General features: G+C 36.7%; 2 protein-coding genes across 10 annotated transcripts in view; one reads left to right on the forward strand and one right to left on the reverse strand.

Annotated features, from left to right (window-relative positions):
• sv (paired box protein shaven) overlaps positions 1-8037 on the forward strand; it is a 68139-nt gene extending 60102 nt beyond the window's left edge. For 5 of the 9 annotated variants that reach the window (XM_089847596.1, XM_089847599.1, XM_089847598.1 and 2 more), the window contains 6 exons: positions 311-414; positions 1445-1721; positions 3636-3830; positions 4457-4600; positions 4811-4945; positions 5423-8037. In XM_089847596.1, coding sequence (XP_089703722.1) covers positions 311-414; positions 1445-1721; positions 3636-3830; positions 4457-4600; positions 4811-4945; positions 5423-5577 — 1010 coding nt within the window. In that variant the 3' untranslated portion in view covers positions 5578-8037. The remainder of the gene's footprint in view (positions 1-310; positions 415-1444; positions 1722-3635; positions 3831-4456; positions 4601-4810; positions 4946-5422) is intronic. The other 4 variants (XM_089847597.1, XM_089847600.1, XM_089847603.1 and 1 more) reach the window with 4 other exon arrangements.
• Positions 8038-12919: 4882 nt separating this feature from the next.
• LOC149650905 (maternal embryonic leucine zipper kinase-like) overlaps positions 12920-27300 on the reverse strand; it is a 32878-nt gene continuing 18497 nt past the window's right edge. Inside the window, exons 10-12 of the mRNA XM_089847632.1 lie at positions 24000-24225; positions 16795-16907; positions 12920-13337 (exon numbers count right to left, since the gene is read on the reverse strand). Coding sequence (XP_089703758.1) covers positions 13124-13337; positions 16795-16907; positions 24000-24225 — 553 coding nt within the window. The 3' untranslated portion in view covers positions 12920-13123. The remainder of the gene's footprint in view (positions 13338-16794; positions 16908-23999; positions 24226-27300) is intronic.

Below are 27300 nucleotides of genomic sequence, written 5' to 3' on the forward strand. Positions count from 1 at the left end.
GTCTCCTCCCGCATGTACACTCCCCTGTAAAGCTACCAAACCTAACGTGGTTGTATGCTCTTTACTTCAGCTATAGGGGCGAGGAGTCGACGACCAAGGCTTATATCTCAGCCTTTTTTTGGTTGAAAGAAAGACCCAAAGTGCATCTAGGCATTAATTTTCTATCGGGTGTTGTTAAGTAGACATTCCCCTGGGACTTGAAATAGTCCCGTGCGCCTGTTGTTCATTTTTAAAGACAAAAAAGATGTACCGATGACATTGTTCTTAATGTTAATAAAATGAATACTTTTTTACTTTTTGCGTTTAACAGGAAACGATGCGAGAGACTTAAACGGTGATCACAACGCCCTCCAAGATGAAGAAGTTAAAAGGCAAAGGACGGCGCAGTATAATGGAGATCAGTTATATGCAACGGTAAGATTAATTTAAGACTTCAGTTGTACATTCTTAATCATATCATATATATTAATTCTTGGCCATATCCCGTAATAACACAATGAAAGAAATATTTATACGTATCATCACGAAATAATTCAATTATAATTTCCCCAGTTAAGTTATTTTTTTAGAGTCGCATTGAATAGTTAAATACACGATTAGTTCTACTATAGAACTCAAATCCATTAAATTTTTTCAATTTATATTTACGATATACTAATAATAAAAATTCCTAGCATTATTGCTCCATCGCATTCCAAAAATTATAATTCAAAAATCAATTGTCATAGTCCATCGACTGATAATAACACGTGAATCACCAACCACAACAACAAAAAAATTAAAAAAAAAAAATTGAAATAGTCAAGCACAATATCGCTATATGAAATTTCATCATGGAATTCGGAGTAAAACTTTTAGGTGAATGTCCTGTTTGTCCTCATCCTGCCTATTGCTTCATCGAACTTCGAATAAACTTGCCAAAAAAATGAGACAATAGATATACGTCTACTTCATTTCCCATCGCGTGACAATGTAGCCTAAGTCAAAATTAACTCCCAAACATACCAATTCCCCCCTGAAAATTTGTGGGTAAAAACGTGAAAAGATTACCTATTCGCGAATTATACATTTCATTTCATTTCATTTAAATTACGGTTATAGAAGGGAATTTTAAATTTTATAACCGTGATTCATTTCTATTTTGAATATTGGGCTTTGCATATCGTCAAAATAAGTAATTGGATAAGTTACGTGCGAGTGAGTTAAAACCGCAGTTTAGTTAGTATTCATGCGATTATTAAAGTCAATTTTTATTTTTTTTTTAAATAAATAAAAATTGTATCTCTTTCCTGAGACATACTTCAAAATTAACTATGGGAATTTTGTGCCCGACTTTTTTTTAAAAGTAACTGCCGGAAGTTATGGATATTTACGTTTCAAAAACGAATTTCCGTAAAAATTTAACAATTTTCGGTTGTTTTTTCGTTCTTTCTTTCCATTTTAGCAAATGTGGGCTAAATGGCCGAAACAAGATGACCTCAAATCGTCCGGTATGGTTGTTGACCTACCGGGTGCAACAGCGGCGGTCCCTAATGGGTCACCTTACGCTTCGGCAGCGGCAGCTGCTGTGGCTTTACAACAATTCACGAATCCTGAACAAGCTTTCGCGCCCGTGGTCACTTCCTCAAACGAACACGGCAAATCGGACATCGTTTCCTACGACGGTATGACCACGATGACCTCGCAAGTTCAATCAACGGCAGTTTACTCACCTCCATTAGGTAAATATCCACCCATTAAACATATCTTAGTGTTTAAGAGAGTATTTATTAAGGATTTGGCAAAAATCTAGTGTATGGTATGCCATACAAAATCACGACATAGAAATACAACTTCCGTCATCAAAATTTCACGCGACTTTTCGTCTCCTGGCCTTTTATAATGAGCACCCATATTTAGCTAATCATATCCCCAATCTCGTTCCAACGTTATGATCTTTTTTTTCCTAAAACATACACGCATATACAGTGCACGGCAAAAGATTAATAGAAAAGTGCCTTTAAAAGAGAAGGAGAAACAAGCAGTGAGCCCATCTCAAATTCTGAGATGCAGCTTAACAGATAAAATCCCAAGGAAATTCTCCTACTACATAAGACAAGACTATGAGAAAAATCTTTTGCCGAAAGTATTTCGGTGCACCAAGAAGTTAACCGGCGAGAGAATGTTTCTTGATTTCTGTTTTCCCAAGGAGTAGAACACTTGCCATAATATAAAACCCCTACTAAGGATAGTAGTAAATTTGGAAAGAAATGTCCGACCACATGGATGATCCCTGTAAATTTTATCAGATCCTTAAGACTTGCTAAAAGAGCCCGGATCTTACTTAAAAAGCACCAATGAGAAAACGTAATTTTTTTTTCTCTCTCTACCGTGATACCCAACCATCTTCCAACTCGGAAAAATTCATTTTAGATGCTGAAATTCCGAAGCTTATCTTTAAAAACCTTCCGAATGTTTAATTATAGTTTTAGGAAAGCCAGTGAGAGAAAAAATACTCCATCAGAAATGTACTAGAATTCTTCTAACTTCCAGCGGAAAACTTAAAGGCGCTTATCTGATTTAACAGAAAGCTTAACCCGCATGGGTCTCTGAAGTTCAGATAGGGACGGTACGGTGTAGATAGCTTTTTTTTTCTACTTCAACATCGGGAAGTTTTCTTCCAGTATTCCGCTGAGCACTAAGAGATAAGAAGACGTATTTCCCCGGTCTAAAACCTGATATCTTTTACACTAAATAAAAACCCCAGAAAAAATCGAACCGCAAACTAGGGTTTTCTTCGTTATCTACATTTTCTTGCCTTCAACAAACGTAATGTTGTGTTTTTTCCCCTTACATATTGGTAATGTTAACCTTAAACATAGTATACAAGGTTTGGGGTGGGTTTTTCTAACCCAAATTTAAAATAAATTTCGAAATGGAAAGTGTAATGTTTTTGACCAGTTAAAAATCGTTCTAGTTGCTTACTCATTCAGAGCACATATTTTTTTATTTCTCCCTAATTTTCCGTGAAATACCCGCTTTCAAAAGTGACTTTTTAGTATAATTTAACATTTTTTACCCATTAGCGATTATATTCGCTAAAATATATACATTTTTTGTGTTTGTTTGGGGAGAAAGGTTCCTAATTGCACGCGTTAAATTGTACCACACTTATTTAAATTTTTTTGAAACAATGGCACTTAAGATATGCCTGTTCCGTGGGACATTGTTTTCGTTTGATTATGGTCTGAAATGATCAATCCAAATAACCCGAGATAACACGTGGATTGTTTAGAAATACTACTTATGTTAAGTAAAATTGGGTTTTAAAGTGACACTAATACTCGTACTGTCAATAAGAACCTACTTGCGAGAACATTCTCGACTTTAATTATGTACTACCATAAGTTTATAAGATATGTTCCATAAGCATGACTAACTTATGGAACATATCTTATGAACTTATTGTATGGGCACATAATTGAAGTTGATTAATTTTCGTTGTTTGTTTTAAGTGGGTTCTTGTTAATAAGCATCTAAACTGACTTAAATAATTGCCAATAATTGCTAATGATAATAATTATAATTTTAACATTGTTTATGAGCGATTTGGCTTAAAAAATTAAAACTGAATCCAAACTAAATGATAATTATAGCCCAAGCTGACGCCCGCCAATCTCACGGCGAAGTGACCGAAGGAATGTTTATGTTTTCGACAGGTAGCGGATCATTAACCCCGTTGACCCCAATCAGCGTACAAGAAATCAGGCCGAGTCCTCTTATGAGTAATTCGGTCGGTCACAACACTATTTTATTAGACAGTAGTTCAGCGACGCATCCCTACCAGACAGGTAAAAAAGCATCCAAAGCTACATTCCTGAGCTGGTGGTGGTGCCTTTTTAAAAGAGTTCAAAAGGTCACGTCATAGGCGGCCGCTAAACACTAACGCTAAATATTGGTTAAAACTGTACTAACGTGGTGGCAGGTTTTACGTTAGGCTTAAATCATGGTATATTCTATCTGGTGTTTTTACTTGTATATACATACATATCGTCGGGTGACGGTGGATAGTGACCTTAAACCTGACCCCGAACAACATGTGATAAAATTAACAATCATAATCCTCTAGCATGTGATATAAGCGTTGAACACTAATAACCAAAACAACCTAAGACCATTCATTACATGGCATGTGCACGCTTATTGCACACGTTCAGAGTTAAGCATGGTATTTTTTAAATTTTAACATTATTTTAATTGTGTTCAATCGAGTCGCAATCCATTTCTCACTAATTACTTAAATGAGATATAGTAGTCCTTGAAGAACTTGGTTGGTTCAAATACCAACAATTGAAGGTGTGAAATTAAATACTGGACAAATTCTTAGCTCGATTGAACAGTTAAATGTATTTTGTCGGAATGTTTTTGTTTCTTAAGTTGAACATGTCCATAATATCCCCCGCATGCTTAATTCCAGTAGGCGGTAGCGAAGTCAGTAGTATCCCATCCCCAGCCAAAGCCGAGTGTTCCACGTCGTCCTCTTCCCTGACCATCCTCCAACCCGTCCAAAGTGCCGGTTACAACAGCAACAACTCTTACGGTTCCTTCGGACAGTACTCAGGCAAGTTATACTACCATAGATAACCTTTAACCCATATACCGTCACCCGGACGGAAGTTCCATTTCATTTCTTCTCTCTCTTCACCCTTCTCTAAGATCTTTCTGGGCTCTCAAAACTTGAATCCGTAATTCATCGCCTCAATTCTGAGATTCGTCTTAATAATTTCAAATGACTAACTTTGTTACTTTGTTCTGGTTTTTTTCATAACAGTGACAGGAACAACTGTAGGGGGAACGGTACCCGGTGTACCAGCAGCGGAGTACGCATATACGTCACCATACCCTCATCAATATCCAACAGCGGCAGCTTACAGTCCTTATGGATACGGTTCAGGAGGTATAATCAGTAAGTTTATTTAAAGTGATTCTGCACCAACATGTTGTAGAGCTAGCACGGAAAGATTAGAGTACTTTCATAGGAGACTTGTCCCCTTACAGTTCAATTTGAAATTAAATATTGCTCTAGAATAATTATAAATAATCACAGCATGTCCATTAAAATAAACTTTATATCAATCAAGTCTTTAAGATGTGTTGAATGCATGTCTCAAACGAATTTAAGTTATAACAGTTTCGAAACACCTAAAGTACTCTAACTTCCAAACCCGCCATTCAATTTATAAAATTAATACACCTAAATTGCTGCACTTGTTATAATTAATTAAAATGAGTCTAATTCGATTAAACCCTAAGTAATTATTAAACAAATGATATCCAAGCATGTTGATGTTGAGATTGCACCAATTCAATTTTAATTTGCGCTTCGATGTTCATGGTTTTTCTCTTCCCCAATTTTTTTTTGTCGCACCGTTTTTTCTAAAAGGAAATAACCACGATCCGTACTCAAGCGGAACACTTGTGTTTCCAGACCCGTCCTACTATTACGCTCACGGAGGTAGACCAGCTACGACCAACGCTGGTCTAGGCGCCCCACCACCTTTAAGTCCTAACGCCTTTAAAGGCGATCGCGCTTGCTAACCCTTGACCCTTTGCCGGACAATTTAGGCGATTCAAAACTATATCGCGCCGCTACCCACGAATTCATTGTAAAAAAAGTCGTATCTAAAACAAGATAAAAACTGAATCAAGTAGCGTGGTCTAACTTTGTAAAAGCGCGTAGGACATTACCGCAAAAAGGTCTTTCGATTAAAAGCTAGGACTTGAAACGTCAATTATACTTAAAAAAAAACGAACTACGGACAATATACCGCCGAAAATACGAAGACATACGATAAAAAGTATGTTCAACTTTAAAACCAAAACGAGCTTTTCTTTTTCTCAACGATATTTTTTCGAACATAAGTGGCCTAATTAGCGTAATTTCGAAAAAAAACAATTAAACAAACACAAACTGAACAAAAAGAAAATTTATAGAGTAAAAGATAATGGCAAAACAAAATTAATTGATCAATATTAATTAGTTTACTACCTCTATGCATTTACAACGTCATCGTCATCAGAATTTTAAATAATGACACTTTTTGGGGGGAGATATAAGTGAATTAATATATCTAAATTAAATGAAAAACAACAAAAAGAGGTTTGTATTATAGTGTGAAAAAAAATATCCTCTCGAAAATTAATTACTAGAAATATTTTACAAACGTAAAATTTTCGGTTTGTATATTCGAATTATTTTAATTTCGTTACGCTATTAAGATAAGCGATTTTAATTCAGAACTACGCTACGAGGCTAATCTAAATTTACCTCTAGTCCCTTAGAAGAAAACAAGTAGAAGACTTTTTAAAGAAAAACGCAAAAATATTTAAATAAAATCACCCTCCCAAAAATTTTAAGTTTTCAAAATAAAAAATAAAAATGAAAACATTAAAAAAAAAAATAAATAAAACCAAAGATTTTTTTGTATTATATTTCTCCGACCCTCTATCTTCCCTCCCCCCCTTTATCAAAATTATTCATTTTGAGCAGCGCAAACTTTTATTATTTCGTTAGTATTTTAAACATTAGTTTCATAGCACCCAGCATTAATATTACACCTTAGTTTAAAACTTTTGGTTTATTTTTTATTTTTTTTATTCATAAGATTAAGAAGTGATATATTAATTAGTGTTTTAATTAAGGGTAAATTTCGAGCTTACACCATACACTATGAAACTTAGGCCCGCTAACAAAATGGAGCACTGGTCAGTTTTTGATAGAAAAAAAAATAATAAATAAATAAACCAATTGTTTTAAACAAAGACAAAACTCGCAAAAGAATAAAAAACAAAAATAATTAAAATGCGTTTTGTGTGGTAGTCAATTACTTAAAAATAGTCATAATTATTTTATAGTATAAATTTTAATTTCGTTTGCGGATTTATTAAATGCACCCCTTTTTTTAAAATAAAAAGGAAGGTTCGGGTCGGATATTGTTTTAAAGGAGAAAATTTGAAAAAAAAAAAAAATATTCCCTTATTATTTATTAACTAAAATCTTTTCCCCGACTGCAATCTTAAATGTATTAAAAAAATATTAAAAACCAAAATCATTTTTAGCATTAATAAAAAAAATTGTATAAAGAAAAAAAAAACAAATAAATTCTGATTTCCTTATTTTTAACTTTGGTAATTATATTATTATTTTTAATGTAAAATAATTAAAAGGAAAAAAGATGGGTTAATTTAAAAATTAATTAATAAAATCATGTAGGGATTTCAACCGAGGTTAATCAACGCGACTTAAAAAAAAACACCACCGAATTATAGGCGAACATTAACTCAAAAGGTGGAAAAATTAAAATAAAAAGGTATTTGGACGATTTCATAATTATTCCACATAAATAAAAAAAAAATTAAGCTAAGGCTGTGATGATTCAAAAATAACAATAAATACATGTAATATTGAAAAAATAAAATCGCGTATGTTTTCTTTTGGCCTAAAGTTTGAAAGATAATTTTTCTCGTAAATTAATTAAAAATCACGCAATTTTTTTTTTCTTTCCCAGTTGACACTTAAAACCTTTCATCAATTATTATTTTGTTTTTGAAATCTCTTATAGCGCCCGATTATATTTGGTCTATTATTTTGGTGCATTGTGTTTGTATTTACTACTAAAAGGAAAAACCAATTAATCCTTTTAATAAAAGGATTAAAACGCACATAGTAGTATAAGGCGTTAATTCACCCCCTCATTCGCGAATTTGTATAAAGAAAAATTAAAATGTTTATCCTTTAAATAGGATGGGAAAAAATGCAAAATAAAAAGGTAATGTCTCAAAGAAAAATTAATTATTAAACAAACGAACAAGTATAAAATTTAATGCAGGGGGGGGGGGAATTTTGAGATAAGAAACAAATACCTTCATTGTGGAATAAATGATAAAACATTTTAACAATAAAACGATGCTACCAATCCAGGAAAGTAAATAATTGAAAAAAAAAAAGATTTGTTAGATGCTCAAAAATGTTGAAATAAAAAGTTACATAGATCCAAATTTGAATATTTTCTTTATCAGCGCAATTGACTACACGCGGTTAAATTACAGTCCATCTAGGTCCTATTTAGTCTCTACTAAGCCTTTGACAGCGCCTCACCAGGCTATGACCTACGTCACTTCATGGCAAGTTCTCAGTAACCAGTGAAAACTTATGGAACATATCTTATGAACTTTAAAAGGTTGGGAAAAATGACTTTTGATCTTAGGGAGAATCAGTGACATCCCTGCTAAGGTATTAAACTGACAGAAGGCATTTAAAAAAAGAGGATTTTATATCGATAATTAGTCTAATACGCCAAGAAGAACTGTTTCAAAGGACTTATTTAGTTAAATTCTCCTTGTTGGGAAAAAGTAGGTCTTGAATGGGAGCGGTATATAGTTGGAAGCAGGAAGTTAGTCCTCTATCAGTTGCAATGGCATAATACGCTCGAGCAGTAAAGTGGTGACATTGATCTATGATAGGATGAAGGGAAGAGGATGTTTGGGGGGTGAAACCCCCGGGTGGTCAACGCTCTCCATTGATGGAGATGACTACTTTTCTAAAACACCCCTGCGGGGCAAGCTTTCCCGTTCATCCTTCCCCTTCAATCAATGCCCCCAATATTCCCTCTTTATTGACTGTGATCGTTGCGGGTACATCAGGAGCGGGGGAGAACTATAATCCAAACCCCAAACGAGGGGATAATCCCCTACTCGAACCCTGCATCCAACGCGCGTTATGATAAGCTCAAACTTTGCCCTTTTCGACACTAAGTACCGCAATCTGGGAAAAGGGGGACTTGTACTTACTGATAGTTCATTGAAAAACGTTCAGACTGGTTCTATTCCCTCCCCCATATTTCCATTGTATTTTTAACGTTGCCGTCCTCAGAAATGTTCAAACTATTACACTGTCTATGTGAGTTCAATTGAACCTAACTTTCGTACGATGACATTTCCAAATTGTAAAAATTTTTAAGGGTTAAATTTAACCAAGATCTAAAAGTACGTTCTAGTTTAAAGATTTTTCTTATATTTCAACTTAATCGTGTGTCCACAACACCCATAGATAAGAGTGGTAGCTAGTCCCAGTGTCACAGCTAAACGACAGAGCTCTATACTAACTATTACAACTAACCACAGCAAGTTTTAATGGAAAGGAGAAACTGGGTAACAAGTAGGGAGAGAACTTGCAAACTCTACTTGTTCCCAGGTTTTTTCACCTTGTGACATAATACTGATCTTGTTGCGACTCGAAAGTTATAACCACAACCCAAGAAAGAATTGGGTCGTACTTTGTAGGATGTCATCTAAAGTTTTCCCAAGTTGAATCCTAATTCCCTAAAATGTGTAAGCTGATGACCTTTCTCAGGGCAATTATTAGTTCTTGATTAAACCTCAAATGGAATTCCAAGATGTGGTTAGTAGAAAAGGACTTAAAGAGAACCTATCTAAACATTAGACAGAATGTGTGTACGGACTCATCATATTAAAGATTGAAATTCGAATAAAGCCTAAAAAACTCGAAATGTTCGGTATATGGAAAGAGAACCATGAGATTTATTGGTTTCCCTAATGTTGTCCTCATAGCAGCAGCAGAAGATGAACAAACAAGGGAAACTCGATGGGAAGTCATAAACATCAATGGAAAAGATTTCTTTCCCAAAATTCTTCCATCACGGTGGGCCATTTTACGCATCACAGAATCGGGAATACAACCTGAGATTTTTCTGAAACCTTACTACATTCCCAAAAATCCAAGAAAACTATAATATCTACTCGAAGTTGGTTTTGGGGATAAGAGAAAGTTGTTTTTTATAAAAGAAGAAACTGCAGAGTTCGAAAAAGACATAAAACTCTAATCCTATCGATGAAGATAGTTACAGCCTAAACCATTTCTGAAATCGGAAATAAGGTGAATCCATATTATGAATATAATAAATCTGATTAATTCAATTTAAGGGTATAGGTAATATCAAAGGGTTATAAAAACATAAATAATAAATCAATTATCGTAAAGGTTATTCCATACGCGTCAAAGAAACAATTACTGTTTGAAAAACATTAAGAAAACAAGTGCTAGCAAGATAATTTGTTTTTGCAATAATAAAAAAAATGGTGAGTCATATTCATTCATTTTATAACGGCATCCATACGCCACCCCTCCCCCCTGGTTACAAATATCAAGACTTAAACAAGCTGGTCACTAAATGCCATGACCATAAGTTACCTCACAGTCCGTCAAACGAAGTTAAAGGCTACTGAGTTATTGGCTATTTGAAAAAGCATGAAGGTTCATAGAACTTTTGGATAACCAATTTCCCTGAGTTTTCCATGTTTTTTCCCATATATTTCCCTGAGTTTCCCCATGTTTTTGCCCATATATTTACCTGAGTTTCCCCATGTTTTTGCCCATATATTTCCCTGAGTTTCCCCATGTTTTTTCCCATATATTTCCCTGAGTTTTCCCGTATATTTCCCTGAATTTCCCCATATATGGATTAATAATAACGTGAGTGTTTTTATATAGTTGAAGCAACCCAAACTTACTCAAACCTCACACAAGTTTCCCTGATTTCCCTGAATTTTACTAAAAATTCTGAACTTCCCCGAGTTTTCCCCGAGGTTTTTCGTCAATTATTTATTTCCCTAAGTTTTCCAGGTTCGTATGAACCCTGAAAAGGTATTATAACACTCTTATAAAAATTTCTCATTTTAAGAAATCTTAGAAACGATAAACTCAACATTAAATTAAAATTAAACCAATATTATCAATAACACTCCAGATATTTCCTAGCAGTATACACGACTACATACACTTAAAAAATTCACTACTAGAAGCATGGAATGATTAGGCCTATAGTATCTAAAACTGAACTGGAGACGCGACTAAAAACGTATTCATACAAGATCCACCCCCGACAAAGTTTTTTTGGCGACTTTTTTTTCTTTCACATCTCAAAATCCATTGTAATCTAGCCTAAGTCAGGTAGGTATATACGAAGTTGGCAATCTTCTTCGTGTAGCCCGGTAGCCAAAAACTTTTTAGGACCCCCCCTTCTTTAACTTCATACAACCCAAACCCCCCTACCAAAATCAGTCAACCAGAAATTAATAAGAGTGGCTATAGTGTGGGGGTGGATAGAAGGGGGGGAACTACGTTGTAGTTAGTTTTCAGCAGGAAGTTGGAGAAGCAGCTTTTTTTTTGCTTGAAGAACGGACGGATATCACATCCTTCCAACCCCCCCCCCCCATCCAATCCAAACTCCCACTCAATGACAACGGAGGATACAGGAGATATTCGGCTTATTATAAGAGATTTTTGCATTTTTTCTTCATTCTTTGGACTGACGAGAGAAAAAAAAGTGATTGCATTTTCCTGAAAAACTTGGTCCGAGCTTTCTTTCCCACCCTCTCCGACAAATTTACCATTTTTTTTTTTATCTTCCAGATAAAAGTGTAAACTGCTGTTAAAGTCGAAATATTATTCGTTCAAAAGTTTTCTTTTTTTATGCATAATAATGAGTAGGAATAGAATTTGCATGTTATCGATTAAGGTTTTTTTTTAAAAGACGGGCGGTTATTTCATTTTTTTTTATGTTAAATATGCAAACTAGATCTCGACAGTTTAAGTGTGGGTTTTAGGAAGTTTTTGAAACTTATACATAAAGATATTATTATTATTATAATAATAGTGCCTGGAAGTTTTAAGAGTATTTGATGATGGTTGTTGCTAATGATTTAGCGTCACCAGTTGACCTTTAACACCGATTAGGTGGGGTAAGATGGCAACTAACTAACCCTCCCGGCACTGTATTCAGTGTTACGAGGTAGGTTCAATTTGGGGGGGGGGGGTTGATAATGAATTAGCGTCACCAGTTGACCTTTAACACCAATAAGGTGGGGTAAGATGGCAACTAACTAACCCCTCCCCCCCACCGGCACTGTATTCAGTGTGACGACTGACGAGGTAGGTTCAATTTGGGGGGGGGGGGGTTGATAATGAATTAGCGTCACCAGTTGACCTTTAACACCAATTAGGAGGGAGTAAGATGGTAACTAACACCCCCCCTCCCGTATTCATAGTGTGTTAGACTTAGAACGGGATAGGTTCAATTGGGGGGGGGGGGGTAGGCATGGTACCGTTGTTGGGCCTTAAGTACTTGTCCCCATTTGAGGATTACCTTGAACATACCTTTGACCTAGGTGACCCACTCCATGTCAATTTACATTAATAGATGTAAGACCGTATCGGCAGCCACTTAAATACATTAACAATGGCTATAAAGTTAATAATTAACAGTGCTTCGAATTAAAATTTAATTCGCTTGAAATACCAATAAACATTGTTGTATGCCCTTGTCCAACTATAGCTATAATCTAATTTCACTATGTCTTAACAGTGTAGGCAAAAAAAAAAAACCGACCAAAACTACTAGCCTTAAAGGCGAAAAAGCTCCAGGCCTACACTAATCAAGATACTATATTTATCTTTAAAATTAATAAATACGATATACGTAATAAATTAATTACTTACCATTAAGTCCTTGTCAATTGCAGCCTTCCTTTGTTCACGTTACTTTCCCGAAAAAAAACCACGCCACGCGTACATTATTGGCAACCTCCTGAACCGAACGAACTCTCATTAGAGAATGAGTCAAGGTGGTTGCGCAGTAGGTCAATTATTTGAAAGATCTACGCAACTCATTTTTCTTATGTGACCAAAGTTCAATGTATAAAACGTTAATATTTTTTTAATTTTCTGCTATTTCTTCTGCTCTTGGATAATAAATTTAATAATTGGAAATTAGGCATGGAGAAAGTAAACTATGACATTGGAGTTGAATTAGACCCTTAGTTTTGTTAAAGATGGAATATAATTTAGCAAAAATAGATCGCATTTTGTGGTTTAAAAGTATTTTAATGCTAAGTAAAATTTACATTTAAAAATTGAAATGGAAATTCTTATATAGGAAAACATGAAACTTTCTAAAAATTGAATTAACAAAAATACAATGGAATTCTTTACACAACTTTGTAGAAAAACACAGTTAAGATTATGATTTAAGTAATAAATGAGTTGGTTATTGTGCAAAGTGAAGAATTATTGTTGTAAGGCACGATTGGCTCTGGCGTTACTGTTGAGCGCTTTCAGTATCTCCTCGACTAGATTCTTGTACAACCAGGCGTCACCCTTCAATCTTTTCCTACAAACGCAAATCATTTCCTCACCTTGCGTCAAACGACAGATTTCAAGCTCAAATTCCAACATAACTTTGCCAGTGCGATCGTCTTTCAGTTTATTACGTAAAGTGTACCTGCAATCAATAAAATAACAACCATGGGTACAGAGACACACGTACGCGTCTCCAGTTGGTCTATAGGTTCCAGGGTTAGGTTATGAAGTAAGCATTCAGAAGCGGGAAAACCCAAAAATATATGGGTTTCAGTAAGGACAATCATTTTCAAAGCTGCCAAAGTCATCGTTCCGCCACATCTCTCAGGTTGGATCCCGACAACACGCAGCTCTCTCTCTGTCTGTCTCTCGCCTATATCCTAGTTCTAGCTCCCCCGGACCAGATCAGACCCCTGGTCAGTAAGCGGTACCTTTCCCTCAAGACCAACGCTACGAGGGAGAAGAACAGTACCAGGAGATCACCACAATCTATTTTCTAGGTACAACTTAACCGAATAGAATCAGAACGTCACGGAAATACCATAGTACGATTCCATCGTGTTAGAAGCTTAAGGTGTCTTTTTGAGAAAACGCGTCCATGGTTATTCTTCACCGCCCCCGCATCCGTACCCCGTGTATTTCACGATAGATGTTTCCTTTACTAGACTCGTTTCGAAACGACATTTTTCTAACTTTTCTTTTTTATTCTACCGGGGAATTTTTCATCTCTGATTCCAATGGGGATACTATTAAGTATAGTCTGTCCCATATAAGACCTAAAGACCCGTATAGAAAACTCAAAGGAACCTGGACGTACGGCGTCCTAGAACTTTATTGAACTAACGCCATCTTAACAACCAGAAGGGTACCGAGAGAAGTACTTAAGTTTTCATCTGACATATCCGAGTCAAGAGTGGACCCAGAAAGCCACGAAGTAATTACTTCGCTTAATCCATTTCGGAAGTGTATGAAAGTCAAACTAACGCCATCTTAACAACCAGAAGGGTACCACGAGAAGTACTTGAGTTTTCATCTGACATATCCGAGTCAAGAGGGCAACCAGAAAGCCACTAAGTAATTACTTCGCTTAATCCATTTCGGAAGTGTATGAAAGTCAAACGTTTTTGGTATATTTCCCCAAAGGCAAATATTAAAAGTTTTAGAGTGAGCGGAAAGGCGTTGTTCATCCTTTAAAAAACAGAAAGATGAGGGGGATTGAAAAAGGATCCGAAGAGGAGAGCAAAGAGATACGGTTTAACAGTTTTTACAAAGGTGTTCCTTCTTCCGAAGGGAAGAGTTCCAAAATAGCGCGTTTCTCTTCCAATAGAACTGCATGCAGCTGTTAGACCGAATCAGCAGACGACTCTTTTTTTATCCCCCCCTTGTCGGCTACGCTCGCACGCTCATAAAGAAGGGATCCATTTTAAACATGGGCACCCCTACAAGACTCGTACAAACGTCTTGTACATTTAGAAATATTCCCGAATCAAGGAATCCAACTGTATAATCCCGTCTTGAAATTAGAAACTTCGAATATCCCAACGGAAGCTCCGCACAGCTCGAGCAATGCTGCAATTTTTGGTGATCCGCTAAATATTTCATCTCGCATTTACGCTTTCAAAGATCATACATTAAAACATCAAGCCGTATCGAGTATATTAATTTATTTACACTACTATAGGGGATGGTGCATGTCATCGTTATACAAGTTTTAAAAATCATATGGACATAAAGCTGTACAACGAGGAGTTTCCCAACCAAGATTAAGCGCAGGATGCAACGGAAGAAGCTGCTCCGAAATGATAATGGAAACGGAACGGTACAAGGGAGATCGGAAAGAGCTAGACGGATGCTAGAGGTCCCCATCTTCCCTTGGGAGTAGCGAATACACCCAAGTTTTAACATTACCACCAATAGCATCCTTGCATGATAGTTTGTAGGTTCGGCAGTCGGCACTACAATATAGAAGGATAGTGTCTGCAATGTTTGCATGCATGGGGTTGTTTTAACAAATAAAGGAAATTTAAAACTAAAATGAAACAGTTGTTGTATCAATAACACATCAGGAACGTCGGAAGTAGAGTAGAGTAGATGAATGACAAGCGTATTGTTAAACCGTACGGTATGGTAGCAAATTGAATCATATAATCACATTTGCTTAACCCGTAGTAAAATCCTCTTTCCCAGCTGTCTTTTTCCGGCATAAAACCTTTAAAATCATAGCGGGATCGAACTGCTATATATCAATCTATCAAATTCGATTTCCACGCTTGCTACGGCCGTATAAATAGAAGTTCAGCGCGACGGGTCGAACCGGACAACCCCAAACTTTAAAACCCATTTATGTCCAGCGCAAGAACAGAGGCGGCGAGATAAAAGATCTCCGGATGACCGCCCTTTGTCCAAAAAAGGGGGGGGGGGATAGAAAATAGATAGAGTTGGTGGCTATCTTTTACAGTCTATAGCCGAGGGTCTGTCAAAAATGTTTCAACGGGATACGCATGGACAGTCAACAAGCAGCGTGGCTTGAAAGGATTTGAACCCTCGACTAAAATGGACGTTATCTAGCGACCTTCTTGACCCTTGGTTACTTACTATAAAACCCCCCTTTTATTCAAAAGGGTGAGTGGGGGGGGGGGGCAAAAGAGTTATTCACCAAGGCACTGGACCAGTCTCTACTGACCAGCACCGGCAATGGCACGGGGGTGAGGTGTGGAAATAATCTAGGACTTGATCTTCAACAATGGTCAAACAACTCTATTAGACCGCATTTGTTGATGCCAAATTCAAGCCCGTTCACATAAGGAAATTCACAAAATGTACGCCTTTTTTTGCAAAGTTTTTATCGGCACAACAATTTGCAATCAGAATTAATAAATATTGAAGCTCAAATACGTTGTAGTTTTATAGTAATCAGAAATTTTCAACCGAAGTCTGAGAAGAGCAGAGTAGGTCCAAAACTAAAGTGCACTTTTGCAGTACTGAGAACATACTTCATCGTCTGCAATAGCATGATATAATCGATCGACCATCCATGAATAAATACGTGACGTGAAAACTAAATGCAAACTCAACCTTAGAGGGAGAGAGAGAGAGTTAGGGGCACCCTTGATATAGGAAACAGTACATAACAGAGTCGCCAGAATATACTGTATATCTCCCTACAATTTTAAAAGGATTTCGGGTCTTTGGAAAATAGCTGGTACTTTTTACACGGTGGAAAAATAATGGAAACTGGGGAAAGAGCGAGAAAAGAATTGTTCAGAGTGGCCAGGAAGACGGAGAGGGGTGGTAGGAGAAAAATAGAGCCACCACCACCGACAATCGGAGGGGGTTATACGGAATAGACGGAAGAATGGCCGGAAACGAGCTTTCCCCCCAACGTAAGTTTGATGGACTGAGGGGAGGACCATCGGAAATCGGTCAAGACTAGGGGTCAAGATCTATTCTCAGAATTTTATCTACTCTGGTTCAAGGTTGGGCGACAATTGGATGCGCCAGTTGGTCGAGTCGGTTTGGGTTTGTGGCTAGTATACTAACTTTGTGATGGACATCGTCTTAAGGATCGACTTTAGGGTTAAATTGAAAGATATAGTTACCCTTTCTGTTTACAAGGAATTCCCTTAACTTCGAGCGCTCGTTTTAGAGTACTCAAGACGGAATCGGCATTCTCCCATCCTTGAATAACGGAAACATTGTAGAGATTCATGTCCTGTTAAAAATATATAGAAATAAATAAAAATATATAAAAATAATAAAAATATATAAAAATAATAAAAATATATAAAAATAATAAAAATATATAAAAATAATAAAAATATAAAAATAATAAAAATATAAAAATAATAAAAATATATAAAAATAATAAAAATGTATAGAAATAAATAAGAATATATAAAAATAAAAAGAAATATATAGAAATTAGACAATAAAACCCACAAGGCAGAAATTACATCTCATTACAATAATATAAACCTTTCCCTTCAAAATGAAACGTCTTGAAAACCGTTAAAACAAGCAGATTGCTTGCTTGCTTGAGAACGGATGTGTTTAAAACATCACGCAATGAGTATAGCTTCCTCAAAATTTTATAGCTCTATACCACGTGTAATTGGGGGTGGGGGCTACGTAAATCGGATTATATATCCCCTTACTGGTTATCATACGATTACATCAAAAAAATATAGCTAGGGGGATGGCCATAGTTATCCGGAGATTAGGTTTATATGGATATATAATATTTGAGAGAGAGAGAGAGCAGGAAGCCCCGGCTTGTTATAAGACCGAATAAATAAGCGTTTAGATTTTTTTGACTGCTTTTGTTTTGCCATTCCCACAATTACATAAACGGAGGAGACCATACCATTGTTTTCCAAATGGCGAATTGGGCGAAAAAGGGAAGTAAGTAATTGGTTAGGAGTTTGCAGTTCTGTCACGCTAAACATTCCATTAAATGACGTATTGGTAGCAGAGCAAACTCAAATTGTTCACAAACGCCAAGTAAAACGAGAGGTACAGTACCCACATATGAAAATATTTAAGTAATATTTAAGTACTAAGGCAGGAAATTCATAATATCGTGTGCTCTATGCTATATTGAGAAAACAACTGCTTTTTAATTTTAAGTTTTTGTTCTAAAGCAAATATCGAAATTAAAGAAAAAAAAATTGCCACATTCCAAAAATTCACAACTGTAACGATATCTAAGGAAACAAAAACATTTGTCTATTTGAAGAAGACCGCTGCAGATCAAGGAGGTCACGCGTGACTTATTGCCTTCATAGTGTGATGAAAGACCATTGACCAAAATGATTTCTTTACATTTGAAGGAATTTATAAGAATGATAAGAAAGATTTCTTCCTAAACTAATTAATAATTTTTTTTAATAAATATTTCCAAGTCAATTTTTGACACTCTAGATTTCGAATGAAATAATTTGTTTCAAATTATTCGTAGACCTAAACCTAAACAAATTTCGCGTCAACAGAAAATTGATTTTAAAAACCTTGGCATGAGCTACTATACTAATGGAGAAAAAATGACTTTGCTTCACGACATTTTGATCGAAACTTGAAAAATAGAGCAAAAAGAGAGAGATTTCTCAATATACACAAGTAAAAATGGTGTCTTTTGTCAAGTATTTCACGGCTCATCAAAGATACCAAAAAAGAAAAAAAAGCCCTATGTACACATACATATACATATAAAACTTTGAAAAATAGTAAAATACAGAAAATATTGTATAAGTTACTACGGAATACATAAAACTTTTAGGAATAATTGCGCCCACTGTTTATCCCATGTTAATGTCTACACTGGTATTGTGGGCCGGACTTGAGAACTTAAAATCCGTCACCGTCACGCCTCATATTTCTAACCGATTCAGAGCAAACTTACTCAAACCTCACAAATTTTTCTGAATTTTACTAAAAATTCTAAATTTCCCTGAGTTTTTTGTCAAATACTTATTTCCCCCGAGTATTTTATTTGTTAATTACTTATTTCCCCGAGTATTTTATTTGTTAATTACTTATTTCCCCGAGTATTTTATTTGTTGCTTAATTATTTTACTGAGTTTTCCATGTTTATAAGAACCCTGACTTAACTCCGGAGCAGTAATTTCGAATTAAATTTGGAAATTCAAAGCGATCCACAAGTCACAAGAGCTAAACTAATTGGTAAACTTCTTTGAATTGAAAATAAGAAAAAACAAATTCTAATTCCAACAACACTGGGTTACTAGGCCCTACCACATACGAAAGCAATAAACAAGTATTCCCTCCCATAGTCAGTGTGAGACATTCGTCAAATTTTCTCATACCACTCACAAAATTTAGATTGGTGACTTATCCCAAAAGCCCAAACCATACACTTAAGAACGACGTAGAAGACGACGAAGCCCTTAAATTTCGGTAGCGCCGAAGAAACGTGTGAATTGAATATGTTGGCGACACTTAGTCGCCGCCATCACCAAATATCGGATCATAGGTGAAAAATATAAGAATGGCTATAAAATTCTCATACACCGGTCACAACAATAAAAGAAACCGAGTGGTGGTATAGAGTGTAGGTGGTTGTCGCGGCGTCGAATAACGATAGTCCAAAAAAAGGGGGAGGGGGCGCCACCATTTCAACCAGCGACTGTGGGAAAATGAGAGCCGGAAAGCTCTTTTTCTGACATAGAATATTACGAAACCATCAATTTACAAAATAAAAAAATATATCCACTTTTTTTTATTGAAAAATGTGACTGTTGAAACTACGGGTGAGGTCGCTGCTAAGAGACCAAGTGATATTAAATAAACAAGGACATCTAATGCCTTTGATTGTATTGTCTTGTGTTGTTGTTTGCTACAATTCAAATACCGGTTGTGGACCTGACTGAACAGAACGTGTGGAGCTACTTGTTTCAATTTGTTAAAATAATTTTTTTTTTTTGGAATTCTTCCGGCAAATTCAGATCGGTTTTATACCTACCTGGATAGCGAGAAGTGTATGGCCGCAGGGAAGGTCGTTTCGGAAAAGAATAAAGAGAACAAAAAAAAAATAATAAAAGGCATACGAACACTGTCTAGTGGTAGGTATACTAATGAGTTGAAAGAATACTCCAAATGGGTAACTTAACGGTATGGTACAAAACACTAACTAGTATTTCCCTTGATTTGTAATAGATATTGTATAATTAAACTTACTAAAATGAACAAGCTATACTTTTGTGTTAAAAAAAGGAATACATACAGCTAACAGCAATCCTTGTGATTGTACAGCCATTTTCTTAACGTATCTAGGTGGATTTTGTAGGAGGAGCTATGACCCATGGTAACCCTACACGTTTTACAAATATGTATCAAACGGTATCTTTATAGAATGCGCGGTCCAGCGGATATTGTTGGCAAATCAAGTCAAGCGAGCGCGTAAAGCTCCACCAGCTCATTAACCTCGCGACCTTGCCTATATACGTAACAGCAAAAGTGAATAATCCTTCCCTCCGAGAGAAGTGTACCTACACAAAGCGGGCGCGGTAATTGTAACATGATCTTCCCAACATCCCTTAACATTTGGAGCAAGGTAACTACAGTATTACAGTGGATACAGAGTGTCACACTTCTTCTATTATCCCCTTCAGGTAACAGTAGAGTGAATCTCGTGCGCTTAAAGTATACTAGGCTTAGGAACCCGATTATTGAAGCGTGCTAAGTAGTACGAAAAATTCCACCACGCGTTGCGAGAATGAAAAGGAGATAGAAGAGCTAACTTTCATTCATTCATGAATTACCCCGAAGTCATTCATTCATTCATAAATGAAATATAAAAACCCATCTTCATTCTTATCCTAAAACGCGAGTGTGTCTCGTGAAACGCTTTCTAATCACGAAAACAAACAGGCAGCGTTTGAAATTTTTACCTGGACACCAACCATAAGATGATTCTGTCGATAAACAAAGAGGTAGGCCTATAAAACAATTTCGTTGCGTCATATCTCCCCCCTCCCCGGCTTCTAATGTGAAAAACGTTTATCACGAAGTGCATGCCCTAGGGTTAACACACACACAAAAAAAGGTACATGGATACGATGGGCATATCTCTCCGAGTAAGGTTTCCCACAGTTCGGTTCAAATCGGTTTTGGACTAAAACTGAAACTGAACTGAAACTTTTCGGTTAAGATTTTCAAGAACTGAAACCGAACTGAAATTATCAGTTCGGTTCAGCCAGGAAACCGAACTGATCAGTTCAGTTTTCAGTTTTAACTGAACTGAACCGAAAACCCCTTCAGAGATTATCAAGAAGAAAAATACGGTGTCAGAGACCCAAAATACTCAGATTGTAACTATTAACCACTAACATTTTCTACTACTACTAAATATTTTGGAATCGTGAAGTGCCATATCTTAATAGTCATGTTTATTTCACTAACTACTAATTATAAACATTGAACAATTTAACTTTGACTAATTAACTAATTATGATACCCTTTTTAGTCACTAATTATTGGTATTCTTTTAGCCTGTGTCTCTCTGCAGCTAAAAGTCCCAGCTAATCACGGGACTTAAATTAATAGCTTATTTCTATGCATAATTAAATATACGCGACATAAATGATGAAATATACGCGACACTAATAATGTAACTTTACGCGACACATCCTCCAAAATATCATACAGCATGCAATACTAAACGATGCCAGTTTTATATTGTTCTACTAATGTTTGCGGGAACGTATTGATATCGTTTCTCGCGATAGATCGAAAGATTACTTAACTATCTCTTCAGTTCAGTTTTATCAGTTCAGTTTAAGAAATAAACCGAACCGAACTGAAAACTGATCAGTTTGGAGATGTGCAAACTGAAACTGAACTGAAGCAATCAAATCAGTTTAGGCCCTAAACTGAAACCGAAAATAACTGAACTGAACCGAAAACTGAACTGTTTGAACTGAACTGTGGGAAACCTTATCTCCGAGCCGCAGTTAAGTAAAACGGGTAGCCATGCTAGCGATTCGCATTAACTTTCAAAAAACCCCGGGGCTATTTTAATCTTTTGGAGAAGGGAATTCATGGTTCATAGATCTTATGGAAAAGCGCCTTCCCTAAATTTTACTGATATTTTTTCAGGTGCAGGGCCTCCAAATATTTTAAAATTAAGTTAACAAAAATCAACTTTTTTTTGGCTTACGTTACTTCCATACATGGTGCCCAATAAAAGGTTTGGAAATTTCATAGGAAAATTAGGATTGAAAATAAATTTTAAAATATAGAGTAATGGCGGCACTACTACGTATGCAAACGTCATACCCTTCCAACTCTTAGCTCAGTGTCATCCCCCTACTGGGCGCGTACAGTATCCCCTCTTACAAGAGCGCGCCCAGAGGGAGGGATACACAGTCTACACCCCTCTCTAGCGCTACTAGTCTATAGGATGTAAATAACGGACTTTCTTCGCAAATTTCCCATATTTTCCTGAATTATACAATAAAAATATATAAATTTCCCCAAGTTTTCCCCGATTTAAATTTTTGGTTAACAATTAATTTCTCTGACATTTTCCGGTTTTCCAGGTTTGTACGAACCTTGCCCTCAAGGTAAACCATATAAGATCTTCGTTGAGAGAGAGAGAGACGTGGTTCACGTGGGAAATTTAGGAGTCGTGATTTGGCGTGGGCGTATTATTACCTTACACGACATTAAGCTACTACTACTACTCGGCGAGAAAGAAAAAAAACATACAAACACGCGAGATGATGAAAATATTGGGAACCGTTCCATGAGAACCGTAATTCGGTGCTGCTACTGGAATTTTCAAGAATCTAACGTAATAAAATGTGCTGCCATCTAAAAGTTGGAGAACGTTGGGAAGACGCAACAGGGTTCACACAACCTTTGAGAAAACAGATTTCTCTGACATTTTCAGGCTTTTCCCATATATTTCCCTAACATTCCATGTTTTTTCCATATATTTCCCTAACATTTAAAGAGTTTTCCCCCATTTATTTCCATGACATTACGGTGTTTTTCCCATATATTTCCCTAACATTTTCATGTTCTTTACATATATATCCCTGAAACTTGAAGGTTTTTCCCCATGTATTTCCCTGAAACCTGATGGTTTTTTCCCATTTACATCCCTGAAATTTCCAGGTTTTTCCCCATAATATTTCCAGGTAACTATAGAGCAGTGGATTTTTGGAGTAATAACTATGAGATTGGGTTTTTCAGTTGGAGCAACTTCTTCAGGGCCAACTTACTCAAGCCTCACAAATTTCCACCATTTCCCTTAGTTTTCCCGGAATATTTAGTCAACAATTTATTTCCCTGAAATTTCAAGGTTCGGTCCCACCCAAGTTTTTACGAACCCTGCACAAAATGTATGCCCATTTCCACATACAAAACACCTATCACTGAGAAAGACGTTACGTTGGTCATTTCAAAGACAAGACCAATTGGACAACCCCATATTTGTCCACCATTCCATTCCATTTATAGAACCAGGAGGACACAAAACACGAAACCCTAATATCCCTAAATCTAAACTGCACGGAGCAGATGGCACAGTGACATTTTGTTGTAAAGCGTATATGAAAGACACCATACACCGCGACTTTAAAAAAATGAGCGTATCTTAAAAGACAACCCTGATGTAGCCTGAATGAAACGGGACTTCTCGATTCGCGATCACCTCAAATGAGGCAGTAACTCCCTGAAGAGAACTTCGGGAAGGGGAAAAACAAGAAAGTCTTAGGGCGAATGGTCTAGTTATCTAAAACGGTCATTCGTCTAGGATACCACGGTACAGACCAAAGCTAAAGTCCCGTAATCGTTTTTATCTCAAAATTGGAAAACCTCTCGAGCAGTTGAATATATTAGTGGAATACCATTCATTTTCTTGGTTGTAATTTGACTATGGATCTTCGATAGAAAAACTAAACCAGAAGTAAGATGAGACTAGAAGTACTGAGCTAACAAAAATTCTTCACTTGGCGAAAGTGAATATTCTTGATAACACACCAACGGTTGGCCCTCTGGTAGCGGTTTCTGAGTTTTCCCTCCAAAACGTGAGAGGCTCGTGGCGGTAGACGGCCGAACTAGATTCAAGCACCCGCGTCCGTGTTCCGCGGCTTTAGGTTGAGGGGAAGGGGATAGGAAATGTTCTTGGAACTCGAGCAATTTTTTTCTCTCTAGTGTGGGCGCGATGGAAGCGGCGAATAAAATCCTCAAATTTGTTCACTAGTGCCAGGATTTACTACCAATGCTAGAGCTCTTTACTTCTAGTCCCTTATCCTACTTCTGACTAAACTAAACTACTTACTTTAACTTTTCTGGGCGTCTGCGCAATAGCGGTCAGAGTCGATAGGTCACCAAATTTCTTTTTGGGGGTCAACATGTTTTTCATCCTGTCCAATTTCTTTTCGATACTTCCAAAAACTTTGCGAGCGGATGACGATTTATCTTTAGTAGGAGTGGCCAATGGGCTTTGAGCAATTGAATGATCGTGATAACCGCTTTTCTGCAGGTCAACGTCGATTGAGCGAGATCTGAAATTATAAAAGTTAACGTCTTACTTTTCTAAATAAAATATTTCATCACACAATAATTTCAAAGTAAATCATAAATACTTGAAAGTACATAACCCTTTCATGGAAGTGAATATACCTTCATCATAAGGTTATAAGATATGCTCCATAAGTTTGCAGGGCCGGGTTAAGCAATTTTGCACCCGGGGGCCGAGATAATGTGCGCCCCCTTAAGTCGGAAAAAAGGAACAGCAAATGTTGCTAAGAGGGAATAGTTTAACTCAATGCGACCCCAACAAGCCTTGCGCCCGGGGGCCAGTGCCCCTTCGACCCCCCATTAATCCGGCCCTGTTTCGTAATGCTACTAGAAAGTTGAGAGCTATAGTTCGAGAACGACAAGCGAGAATTGAAGTCCTACTCTCGGTTGGTTAATTTTTCCGGACTTCCATCTAGGTCCTATTTAGTCTGAACTTACTAAGCCTTTGACAGCGCCTCACCAGGCGTCGCTTTACCTCGAATATTAGACCTACCTCACTTCCCTCATGACAAGCTCCAGTTACCAGTGACAAACTTATGGAGGAACACATTTTATAAACTTATGCCTTCATATATTACAATCTTGAATAAAAATTCATGACGGAGAAATTCCCATTTGATAATTAATCAGCTTATCCGGGATAATTCAGATTATATAAGCTATTAATTAACACCTTTCGACGTAGCGTGCAACACACGTATAGAAAGATTTAAAACTTAAAATATTGACAGAGCCGCTAGGCATTTAAATATATTTTTTTATATATTATATATAAATTAAAGTCGATCGTAATTAAACCATCAACAAGAGACACGTGCGAGCAAGCTCAAGTAGAAGCGCGTGGTGTTTTGCGCCTTCGGGACAAGCGACGTCCCGCCAAAAACAAAAGATCTTTTTGCCAATCCTGTTTGGTGCATGGTTATTACGTAAAATGAGTTCTTGACGATTTTACAAGTACGTGCGAGATTAAGATTACCCGTTGATACGTTCTTTATAAATTTGACAAAGTTCAAACTCATTGAAAATTAAAGTTTATCGAACCGGTTTTAGACATGTGATTTGGAAGGCAATCTTATTACGGAGAAAATTGCCTAAAGGTAAACCATCAGAAGAAATAAACTATTCCAAAAAATTAATCACCGAGTATATAATCAGAAGTATATAATACTTCTCTTCGAGAGAAGTGTACAGCACTAAGCCTGCGCGGTAATTGTAACATGATTCTTCCCAACATCATTTTACATTTATTATAGGAAGGTTAATAAACCGAATCACATACGCGATAAATAGTTCCTTCATCATTACTCTATTAGCGCTTAACTAGTGGATTTTTGTCCCACGTCAAGACAATCAAGGTTTGTGGGCTGATTGCTGAGGATTTAGTAAATACCAAACAGTTATAGAATTCACCCTAACACGATGCGATGCCCATCTGAAGTTTGATGAGCATTCAGGAGAGCAAACAAAAAGGGAAGTGCATCAGCCTGGGAAGAATCATGTAACATACATAACTAAAGTATTAAGAGGATACATAGTGTCACCCTTCTTCTATTATCCCCTTCTGATATAACCATAACCAAGAATAACATCTCTTCTTCGTATATTACTGGTCTACAAATTAAATTAAACATTACTATTTAAGCTCAAGTCGTCTGAGGGTCAAAGGTTACGATGAAAATAAAGAGAATAAAAAAAAAGAAAATTCAGTCCTAAAAAGCGAGTTAAGACTTTCCGGTGCCAATTTATGCAAACGACCAAAAATTCTTCCATTTTTTCTTTTCCCTCTTCGCTAGCAACTATAAGGTTAGAGGACCCTAAAAAGTGTCAAGACGAGGCGGAGACGAAATTTAAAACCGATGAGTAGGCTGAAGGAAAATAGAATGCTCGCTAAGTCCCTAGAATCAGCTTCGTATAAAATAAATGCCTTTTTGAAACTAAAGAGGCAGGAACCCGCTGGAATACCTTCTCGTGTTGAATATGAAGGGAAGAAGAAGAAGGGCATGATAAAAAAAACTGTGATCCCATATTTTCCCAAGATTGAAAACCCATATAAAATTGATAGGCAAAAACGTGGGGATGGAGAGAGAGCCCGGGCCTTGGTCTTATAAAAAATAAAAAAAAGGAGAAGAAATAACGGGCGTCCTAAATTATGAGACGCGCCCGTCGAGGCTCAAGAAGAAATCCGATGGAGATGATCGGGAAAGCGACAGCGTGAAATGGGATGTTGCAGCCGCCACCCTGCAAGGACGACTTCTTCATCTTGCTAACTTCTATATCCTCTAGACCCATCTTCATTCCCTCCATATTATTTTTATTATACCAAGAAATGAAAGTATATATGTTCCACGTAGGCCTTTTCTCATTGGCTATAAAAATGAAACCTCTAATGCTGTAAGGGTCACTAAATATGAAAGGATAGAATACTGATACTAAAATCAAGATACTTATTAGTGTATTTCAAATTTAATAACTTGATATATTTCCCAATTAATATTAAAAAGAAAACCCCCAATTGTGACACGCCTCTCAAAGAAAAACACGCCCCCTTTATCTGAAACGCCTCCAAAACCAAGCCCCCTTTGTCAGAAACGCCCCCAAAATCAAGCCTCCTTTGAGGGAAACTCCTTCAAAACCACGCCTCCTTTGTGAGAAACTCGTTCAAAACCACGCCTCCTTTGTGAGAAACTCGTTCAAAACCACGCCTCCTTTGTGAGAAACTCCTTCAAAACCACGCCTCCTTTGTGAAAAACACCCCCGAAACCACGCCCTATCACCAGATAACGCCTCCAAAACCACGCCCTATCACCAGATAACGCCTCTAAAACCACGCCCTATCACCAGATAACGCCTCTAAAACCACGCCCTATCACCAGAAACGCCTTTAGTCCCATCCCTAAGCCCTTAGTTAAAATAAATAAAATGAAAATTAAGTCAAATATAAATGCTAAGGAACCTCAGTTTTCTAAAGTTTCCTCTGATATACAGGGTGTTTGTGAAAAGTCCATCAATAATGAAAGGGCGTATTTATTGGGCCATTTTGAGTCGAAAATGTTCTATGA

Source organism: Phalangium opilio, unplaced genomic scaffold, assembly GCF_054372755.1.
Source record: "Phalangium opilio isolate 3A_F unplaced genomic scaffold, DU_Popi_V2 ptg000082l_1, whole genome shotgun sequence".
NCBI lineage: Eukaryota > Metazoa > Arthropoda > Arachnida > Opiliones > Phalangiidae > Phalangium > Phalangium opilio.